At 43.4% G+C, this 10,362-nt stretch overlaps 1 protein-coding gene across 9 annotated transcripts in view; it reads right to left on the bottom strand.

Annotated features, from left to right (window-relative positions):
• Positions 1 to 5,736: 5,736 nt before the first annotated feature.
• The window catches only part of CTDSPL (CTD small phosphatase like), a 78,992-nt gene continuing 74,366 nt past the window's right edge, over positions 5,737 to 10,362 (bottom strand). For all 9 annotated transcript variants that reach the window (XM_077789575.2, XM_077789566.2, XM_085563024.1 and 6 more), the window contains one exon: positions 5,737 to 8,620. In XM_077789575.2, the coding sequence (XP_077645701.1) occupies positions 8,495 to 8,620 (126 nt within the window). In that variant the 3' untranslated portion in view covers positions 5,737 to 8,494. The remainder of the gene's footprint in view (positions 8,621 to 10,362) is intronic.

Genomic DNA, 10,362 nt, shown 5'->3' with positions numbered 1-10,362 from the left:
GAGGTGTAAGGACCTAATCTAGGACTCAACTATTTGAGAAATGCTGATTTCCCTCTTTTATTTTCCTGTGCTGATCACATATTTCTGCATTTTCATGGAAGAAAAAGTAATCACTGACTAGGATTATCATGAATACTTATCCTGCATTCAGGTGTGGAGCCACCAATTCCTTTCTCAAAGGAAACTCAGGAATAATTGGGCAATGAAGAAATTGCTTGTGAAGCACCAAAAGAGATTTTTTTCTTTTTTTTTTTTTTACCTGAAGGAAGGCGTTATCCATGGACCTGTGGAGCACAATCCTGGCAGGCGACTCGGACGTCCAAAGCTCTGCTGATGCTCTTCCTTGAGACAATAATGTCATTTCCATTTCCTCTGCGGCGCCTTTAAAGGGCAGCGCTGCACGGCTGCACCATCTCGTGGTGTGACCGAGCCCTGCACGGCCAGAGCCTTTCAAATCCTGATTTTTTCCAAGACTTTTCCAAGACTGACACATCAAAGCCAAACGCTGCCACTGCCAGACCATGGCAAGGCTCGGAGCACCACAATCCCCAGCCATGAAAGCCCTCCAGACCTTCCTCCCTCATGCTCTTCTTTGGGATGCAACAATCCAATTGTTTTCCAAGCATCCTCATCCCAAGGATGTGCCAGACCCCTCTGGTTGTTATTCCAAGACCTTTGCAGCGGGTCAGGGATCACCCAGTGCGTGGTTGCTGATCTGAACCTGCTCGGGGTGACTGAGATTTGGGACAGAGGATTCCAGTGAGACCAAGGCTCCAGTCACTAGTGAGGGAAAATCAGAAGGAAAGAAAAGAGTCACAGAGCTCCAGCCCTGTGCAGCAGAGCCAAGGGCAGGACCTGTACGTGCTCAGCCTCAGCCCTACTCCTACACAGCACCTGGTCCCTCTCAGCTGCGACTCAGTTCCAGCCAAAATGGTTCTGTAATTCTGCCATTAAATATGGGTTCTTTAGGTCTTGACAAAAATCTTCCTGTCTTTTCCTAGATGCGTTTGCTTGTGAAGGGAAAAGATGCACTAAAAACCCCACAGATAAATTTTATACAAATCTCCGGTTCTCTATGAGGGTACAGCAGGTATGAACCAGGGGATTAGGTAGACATTAGAAAGAAACCTAACAGCATTTATAAAACAATTTTCCTATTAAAAACACACATGAGAATGCCAGACTTCCACCTTCCTGTGGGTTTGTTTTGCAGCAAATTCTTAACTTGCAAGCACCTTCTTCAGCCTGATCCTTCCATGCAGCCCCAACTGGAGACAGGTGCCAGGGGAGAAACTGCTCCAGGTCGGCACCTTGACCCCAGGCAGCTCCAGCAGAAGGCAGCTCCAGCAGAAGGCAGCTCCCCCAGCTCCCCTTCTCCCTCGGGGGATGAATTGGCTGCAGACTGGGTGACCCAAGACCTGTGCCAGGTCAGCTGCCCAACATCAGCACTCACAGAGAGGTGACACCACAGCCCGGGAGAGAGGCAGCGATCCTGATCCACTCTCAGCCCCATTTATCCCTAAAAACCCTGTGGCAAGCACATTTCTCTTCTATTTCTGCTCCTTGTTTTTCCCATGTGGAATGTGTTTGGAGAATTGTTTACCTGGGTGATTGCTTGGTTGGATTCTGGTGAGGATTGTTTGAGCCTGATGGCCAATCCAACCCACCTGGGGCTGGACTCTCAGAGAGGGTCACGAGTTGTGAGTTAGATATGATAGTTAGAGAAAGTAGGTTTGTAGTTTGAGTATCTCCTTTAAATAGTATATTAATGTATGATAGTATAGTTATAATAAAGAAACAATTCAGCCTTCTGGAGTCAGACATTGTCATTTCTTCCCACAGGGTTCACCTGCATTCCCAAGAGCAGGCAGGTGAGGAACCAAACTGCTCCAGGGATGCTGTGAATGTCACCATCCAAGGGGTGCTGCAGGCAGGGACAGGGAGGGGTTTGCACAGAGGCCCCAGCAGCCACCATCAGGCTTCCTCCTGCCCCCTCACCCTCTCACAATCCTGCATCTTGCTCCTTCTCTCAGCTCCATCTTACAGGCTTCAGTGGCTTTGGAAAGCAGCCAGGTGGATTTCTCCAAACCTCAGCAGGTTAACCAAAAGGAACAGGAGCTGAGCTTTTCTGCCAAATCTGCTGGCAGAGGAAGAAGGCCTTGGTGCTCAGCAGTCAAGGCTTTCATCTTTACTAAAGCCCAGCAGCTCCCAAGAGTTGAGAAGAATGGAATGAGAACTTTCTGGCCTGATTCTCTGAAGTCTTTACTTCCCCCTCCTCATGTTTTCCCCAAGGAGAATGGCATGTGGTCAGAGAAAGGGGAATTTCTGGGAACAGACCTGAACTATTTGCATTATCAGACATGAAGAGAATGAAAAAAATAACACAGATAGTTTATTGTCAAACTGAATCAAAGCATAAAAAAAGTTACAAGGTTACACTGTAAAGAAATTTGGTTTTCATCACAAAAGCTCATTAAAATCAAAGAAAACAACCCATTGTCAAGCCAGCAACTCCCCAACAACCCCCCTGAGCTTTTGAGTGCAACGTTTATTGCAAGGCTGGGAATTCAGAGGTGGCGGCATCACATTTGTAGGGACAAAAGGATCACCCCTCGTTATCTGGAGGGACAGAGGCTCTCCGAGGGGGTGACACGTGTCTGGCTGAGCGGTGACTCCTCTGTCCCCTTTGAGCAGCAGCAGCTTTGTCCTCGCTGGGTGCAGCCCGAGGTGAGGAGCTGATGAGTGCCAGTCGTGCTGGTGTCCAGCTTTTCCTGCCTTTCCATCCCCACCAGGAGCATCCACGTCACAAAAGCAAAGCCTGGGGGACACAGCCACAGCCACCAGCTCCCAAACTCATCCTGATCCCATTTCAGCCATGGCCAAACCTCACCTTTGGGTGCACTGCAGAGGGAACCCTGCCCCACGCTGATCCCTGGGTGTCCCTGCCTCAGAAATCCACGGCTTCAACCACGGCCACCCCGCTCCCAGCACAGCTCCTGCAGCTTTCCAAGGCTGCCAAGCTCCCCAGACCAATGGGGTACCCACGGATCATTCCTTCCCCAGCAGCTCCAGGAGTCCAGAACATTCCTGGGCTCCTGCCAGCACGGCTGGGCTGGTGGGAAGTTTGGATGGCAGACGTTGCTTGCCAGGAAAACTGCTGGAGGCTGCATCCCACCTGGAACAGCCCCATCCCATCCTGCAGGGAACTGCAGAGAGGCGAAAGACAACAAAAAACAAGGGGGGAAAAACCACTGGAAAGCCTCCAGGTGTACAGACTTGTGTATTCAGTTCTGCAGACACTTGGTTTCTGTCAGTACAGAACAACTGGATTTTTCTCACCACTATAAATGAGCTGTTTTATGAATTTTGAAAAAAAAAAAAAAAAGGCATCTTTATCCTAAGTAGCAGCTAAGGAGATTGGTAAAATTAAAAACAAAACCAAAACCAAACCAAACCTAAAAAAAAAAATCAAAAACCTGACCAACCATACAAAGTAAAGGCAGGCCAGGTCATCCAACCATTCACAGGACTAACTAAAAAATATTTTTAATTGCAACTAATGTGCTAATCTTGAGCCAGCTGCTAATTCCAACAGGCCTGAGGTTTTCTGCTCATAAAGCATCAATAATATGTGCCTTTTCCTAGAAAGGAAGGCTCTGCTTAAGTCTACTGTGTCAGATAAAAAGTCCCAAAATAGATTTTTCCAACCAAATAAAGTGTTTTATTCAGATATTCATGTGGATATGGCAGTGATGTTAAGAACAGCTATTCAAGTAGCTGAAGTAAGCCCTTCAAAAGAAGCCACACAGCTTTGAGACTCGAACAAATTATTGTATGATCTCATCCAAAAGATCTAAATAGCTGGAACATCTGCAAGAGTCGCCACCAATTTATTTAGCAGAGTTCATGAGTAGTTCATCAGCTCTGTTTGCACAAGCAGGTGCCAGGGCAGCCATGAGGAGTCCTGCACGTGACAGAGAGGGGAGAGGGGGAGGAGGGTGGGACAGGGGTGGGTGATTTGGTGATTTTGCCCTCTAACACGGATGTGCATTAGCAGGAGTGAAGTCCCTGCTGAATCAGGGCAGTGCCTGTTACTGAAAGAGAAGTGCAGAAATGCTTTTTCCCAGAGAAGTATTACATGCACAAGTAACTATATTGTTAAAACTTTTTATTTGTGACAGTAAAGAAACCATTCAATACCTGATTGACAACACTCCTCTCTCCTGCAAACACTCATATGGTATCTGTAGTGTTTCTCAAGTATTGCTGGATTGTTCATTGCATCAAAGTGTAAACAGCTCCATCATAAGGAAAAAAAAAAGGAAAAAAAAGAAAAAAAGAAAGAAAGAAAGAAACATTTCCATTGCTTACTCCTCTGCTGAGGAGCTCCAAATAGATCTTTAACAAGAAATAGGAGAGAGTCAGCTGGGATTTTACAACATCATGTGAAACAGAAAACTGACAGCTGGTTTTGCATAGTTAGCCCAGAGATTTTGAAGCAATTGCCCCACGCCAGTCTCACCTGCCCCTCCTCACCCCACAAAGGCAAAAAAACATCACAGCACCTTGGAATCAGAGGCACAAACTTGTTTTTGTTTTACAAATAGGGCTGTGCGGACCGGTGGTTTATTGGGTCAAAAACAATCTGTCCAACAGAGGGTCACGCCTTCGGAAGTCACAGAGCTACAGATTCTTTTTCTTGTTTTTTTTTTTTTTTTTTTTTTAACATTGAAGTTTCAAAAGCTGCAACATCAGCACACACCAGTGTCATTTAGATACTTTATTGTCCCCAACCAGTCTAATCAAAATCATGCTGTAAGAAAAGTGATTGCGAACACTGACAACCAAAAACGTCTCCAGGTGTTGAGTTTCTTCCACGCAGAACTTTTTGCTGCTTGAATAAAGATCAAAAGGGTGAAACAAAGAGACAAATTATTCTTCCAAAGCTACCTAAATGAACACAGCAATATTGTACATTTGCCACCATCTCCCCGTGCCCAGCCTGCCACGCCTCCTGGTGTGAACAAGGATTCAGCGCACAGCCCTAAGGTTACAAATGGCAATTAAAGGGTTAACGCTTCCGGTGCGTTTCAAGGGTCTAAGGCATTCTGCCTTTCAGCTTAACTTAAAAATACCCATACAGGCAAAAAAACCGTTTTTTAACCCAACATAGGAAGGACAACAGAACTTCAGGCCAGGCAGCATGTCTTTAAAATGATCAACTGAGAAAAGACTTTTGAATATTTCTGTAATATCCAGAAATAGAAGTGAAACCCAGGGTTTACAACAGCCCTGGTGACCTGCATGCAGTAACTGCACTTCAAAATATGCAAGAGATTTAGGAAACAAGGGTTTGGTGTTTTTTTTTCCTATTTGAATTTATTTTTTTTAAATCTTGTATTTAAAATACAATCAAATACCCGTATTGCAAATTTTACAAACATTCCACTCGTTCTCTGACTTTATGGACAGAACTCTATTGCTTTTTTAGAATCTAGAAACTCTAAATATACAGCGTATGTATATCCACGCAAACTCAACACTTGAAATATCAAGTATGATGATAAGTGTCAAAATAAACAACTGTGACCAGTTGTTGGCCAAATCTGAATACCCAGGGGAGTCCAAACCTGACTGCAGAGTTCTACTCCCATATGAATTGGTGGGTTACAAAAAATAGGGCTGATCAGAACTTACAGAAAATGCTCTTAATATGAACAGAGATCAAAGCTGTGCTACGCTTTTTGTCTCTTTATTGTCACCAAGTGTCATTTTAATGCTGTAGTAAGTTACAGTAAGTTGGGTTTTTTTAAAAATTTGGGGGTTTTAAGAGCCAAAATAATACAGTACAAGTATGGTTGTACAGCACATCATCAGAACCGTTCCTCCAGAGGCTGGTGCAGAAGTTCAGTTGCCCATTCTATGTGGATTTGAAAACAATACAAGACACTTTAATAATATAATCAACATTCATTCACAGACTTAAGGCAACTGGTTCACGAAATCGCTTTTTCCAGAGATGCAAACGGGTGACATGGTTTGTCTCACGTCCAACAGGTCACAACTGTCACACGGCCCTGTCTCGTGGGTTATTTATTCATTGTCTGATTGTTTGGTCTAATGCTAACAAGAAAAAGTCTTTGAATTTCTTCAGCCATTCCTCTCATACCTGCACGACTAACTACAACCTGAATACTTCCCTGCAAACTGCACTGGGGCCCAGGAGCCCAGGCACAGTTGAAAATACTGCTCAGAGAACAACTTTTTTTTTTTTTTTTTTTTTTTGGCAGCTTACAGTTTCATTACTCTGGAGTCAAATACAAAATTAAACCATCTTAAACTGAAAGTAAACGTTAATGGACTAACCAGAATCCATACGTCCTTTTTAAAGTTTTTTTTTTTGTTATATTTTAAACAAAGTAGGCTTTTTTTTTTGTTTTAATTTTTCATTTTTAAATTCGATGTTCTGTCTTTTTGTTGTGGCACAGATTTATACAGTACTAAGGTGATGCCAGCTGGTTAAGAAACAAAAGGGTGATGCCCTACAGACTCACGGGTGTGACGGGACTGCCTCCAGCACCGCTGGGCCCAGCCACAGCTGGAGCACAGCTGGGGCACAGCTGCACTGCAAGGGGGGCTCAGTCTGATACTGCACCCACCACAACCCACTGGCCTGCCCCTCTCACATGCATTTGTTAAGCTGCTTCACCAATGTTTTTGAGACAAGGATCACAAGCCCCAAGTCCATCACAAAGAAATTTGTTTTTTTCCCAAGTCATCGGGACTTTTTGGGGAAAAGAGAAAAGGCAAAGGGGGTCTACAATTCAGAATTTAGCACGAGGCTAATTAGAAGCACCAAATAATCTGTTTAGTCTTCTCTGATGACAGCCAAACACAGCTGCACTTTTTAAGTTTGCAGATTTCTGCTGTGGACAGTAACTGAAAGGTGACACTGGAAAGGGGGAAGGAAAAAAAGGTGTGCCTTGTTCTTCAAAGGCATAAAATATTTAAAAAACATTCATCTGAAATACCTATGGCACTGCAGAAGATGTTAAGCAGGCTCTCAGATTCTGAGATGAGTCTAACTCAACTCCAAAACCAATTTTAGTCTAGGCTAGTAACTTCTGCCCTTCCAGCAAGACTTGATACAGCTCATAATCTGTACCATACACCTTGGGGAAAAAGAAATATAAATCAAAGGTGTGGGCAACAAACTTCCTGCATTTTCCTGTATCAAAGAAAGGAGAGGGCTTCATCTTAATTGAAAAAAAAAAAAAAAAAAGAAAAATCCTTTACAGGTCACCTTGAACTGGTATATCAGATACCAATGGATTAATCCATAGGGGTGGGTTATGAAGCCTGCATTTTATTTATTGCCCAAGTTTGCAGCTTACAGAAAATGTCTCACAGCACAGGCACAGTGGCAAAAACAGTATAACAGCCGATGGTCAACTCCATTTGGTGAGTATACAGTAGCAGCAATTAAAAGAAAAAAGTACTCCAAACAGCTCAATGTAGATCCAGCTTACCCAGATGGGTTGTTTTGAGAAAAGAATCTTAAGCTAATAAATAGATCTCCTCACCATTCTCCCAAGAGAATGGTTTTCCAAAAAAGAAGAGGCATGGCAGTTGTGCGTAAGCAGAGACAGCAGAACTTCATCTGTCTGGAATTCAAGGTGCTTTAGGTTTATCAGCCACCTGATTTCCTCAACTCCATCACTCCCTAAATACTCAAACAACTGCAGATATGATTTAAAACTGTGCCCAAAATCCTCATCAGTGAAACAACCATGTTAATGACCCCAGTTCACCCTCCCACGACTGCCTGAACCTTCTGAGCATGACAAAGAGTAACACAACTTATTGTCATCGTGGAGACAGGAACCCAGCATCTTGGTTTCAACTTTTTCCTTTGTTATATATTACAGTGCTCTATAAATTTTTTTTTCCTTTTTCCTTTTAAAGCATTTAGACAATACAAGACTAAAAGATGTCTGGAAATACGTCTTATACAAAAATGAATTTTTATCTTAAAATAACATTCAAAAAGGCACTTCATTCTGTAAGAAAAAATTCAGAGTCAGGTCAACTGCTCTAAGCAGGGGGGTAAAATTGTCTGCATAGTGGGAGGGGAAGAAAGGGAGAGAAATTCAACTGCTGAAATACAAGCTTCTTTTTTTGGCATGTTTTAAGAAAAGCTGATCCAGTAAAAGATGTCCATTTATGAAATTAATTAAAAGAGTCCCATTCAAAATAGCTTTTTTTTTTTTTCCTTTAAAAAAGTAGTCTGAACACAAGACCTTAGGAGTCAGGCTTCTGAAGGCTTAATAGCATCACTCGTGATTGTCCTTCGTGTCCAATGTAACAGGAAGATCGAGAGTAGCACTTCTGACTGGGGTGACCTCCCCAAAGCTTACATTTGAAAGAGCTGAAAGAGATGGAGACAGCCTCTAGCAACTGCAACCTAGGAGCAGGAGTCACTCAGAGTTAAGGGCTACCTGTTGCAGAGTTTATGAAGCATACTGTAAACTTCTTCCTCTTTGCTTAGTCCTTCAAAGAAAGGAATAAGATCTAGCAGCTCTGTGTCTGTCATGTCATCAAACCAGGACTGCACAGGCACCTGAAACAAAGCAACCAACAAACACTGAGAGGGCTTCATGATGTAAAAGATATGTGAGTTTTGTCTGTGTAGGTGTTCTGTCACCATCATCATCCTGCTATAATAATGATGGCAATTAGCTGCTCATTAGCATTCAGGTGGAGCAGCAGGTTCAACTCCAAGCCCAACCAGGGCAGCTGACCTTCACCTGCATGTCCAGGTGACCCACATGATCCCACACTGGGCAGCTCTCCTCGCTTTGCCTCCTTGGTATCCAGAACAGACTGGAAGGCAGACACAGGTTATGAAGCTGCACTGACACTTTATTTACAAGCAATTTTTTTTCCCCCCTCTAAGAATTATCAAAGTGAGTCACCAGGCACAAGCAGGCAGCAACAACTGCTTCCAGCATGGGGTTTGGAGGAAATGTTGAACTGCAAGGGCAGAACACTGTTCAGGTAAAAATGTTAGATCTAGTGAGTGGGTTCAGAAAACAACACAGATAATAACCCTTCTTAAATATGCAGACTGGATTTGGGGAAGGTATTCTGTGTATCTTCACTATGGGAGCACACTGAGGTCTTTCCAAGACTATCTTGGATCTTGTTACAAGCTCTGGTTTCTGCAGAGACTCCAGCATCAGCCAGCCAGCAGCACTTTTCTATACATGATTAAACCACTCTGACAAGGCCCTTAATTTCATCTCCCAAATTTCTACAGCTCATTACTTCCTTGGCACTGATTTCCGAGATACCAAATGATGATCTTGGATCAGGTTTTTAATTTTAACCATGAACGTAAATTACAGCTACAGGTCCTGGTTATTATAAATGGCAGCTTTAAACCATGTGTGGCACCAACCAGAAAAATGTTTTCACCCCATCACTCAGGGCATCACAATATTAGGATCTGAACTTGAAAGCTGACTGCTGGAAGATAAATAGCTCATGTTACAAAACAGGAAAAAAAAACCAAACTAATCTGGAGAGGCAGGACTGTGCAAAGCAGTGTTCCTAATAAAAGATTTCCTACACTGATTTTTAACAGTTCACAAGGAAGGCAGCCTAAAAACATCAAAGCAAACAGTGCACAGCCTGGTTGTGTAAAAGTCAGCAGATCTAAGAGTTCCAGCTTCTCCCCTGGCAGCTAAAGCAGATGTGAGCAGCTGTGCTGGCTGCAGCCATGGATGGAGCACCCCAGACTTCTCCATCAGAGCTCCTGGAGCCAACACAAACAGACAGTGAAAATGCACATTGCTCCTCATTGTTCTCCCCTACAGAACTGCTGTCTGCCCTTTATCCTTATTCCTAAACCTTGATTAACTTGTTGACTAACAGCTCTAATTATGGAGCCATGACAAAAATAATTGAGAGAGGAGCATAATAACACAAGAGGATGTTGATTTTTTTTCTTTCCCTTACCCACAAATGCAGATCTCAGTAGCAAGTGTAAATCCTTAATTATGTTTCTTAATAAAATATTATTCACACAGTGAAAAAAGATGGGAGTACCTAAAGAAGTTCAAGCAAACCATTTTTTCTGCAATCACTACTCCAAAGAACAAAATCTGTGCTGCAGGGCAGCTTTATTTCCTAGAGCTAGGTTGGTTTTTCAGGTTCCACACCACTTGGTATTTCTCAAAACTGCTGGACCTCAAGCCAACAGCCAAAGCTCAGAGCACACGAGTGGTCACGGCTGTGACATTCTGTCAAGATCACTCTGCCCATGTCCTTCACCACTTGGCACTGAACCCCAGCACCCAC

This window comes from Lonchura striata, chromosome 2 (assembly GCF_050655825.1).
Source record: "Lonchura striata isolate lonStrDom1 chromosome 2, ASM5065582v1, whole genome shotgun sequence".
Lineage (NCBI taxonomy): Eukaryota > Metazoa > Chordata > Aves > Passeriformes > Estrildidae > Lonchura > Lonchura striata.
Note: the sequence above shows the minus strand (reverse complement) of the source record. Positions and strands in the feature narration are given on the sequence as shown.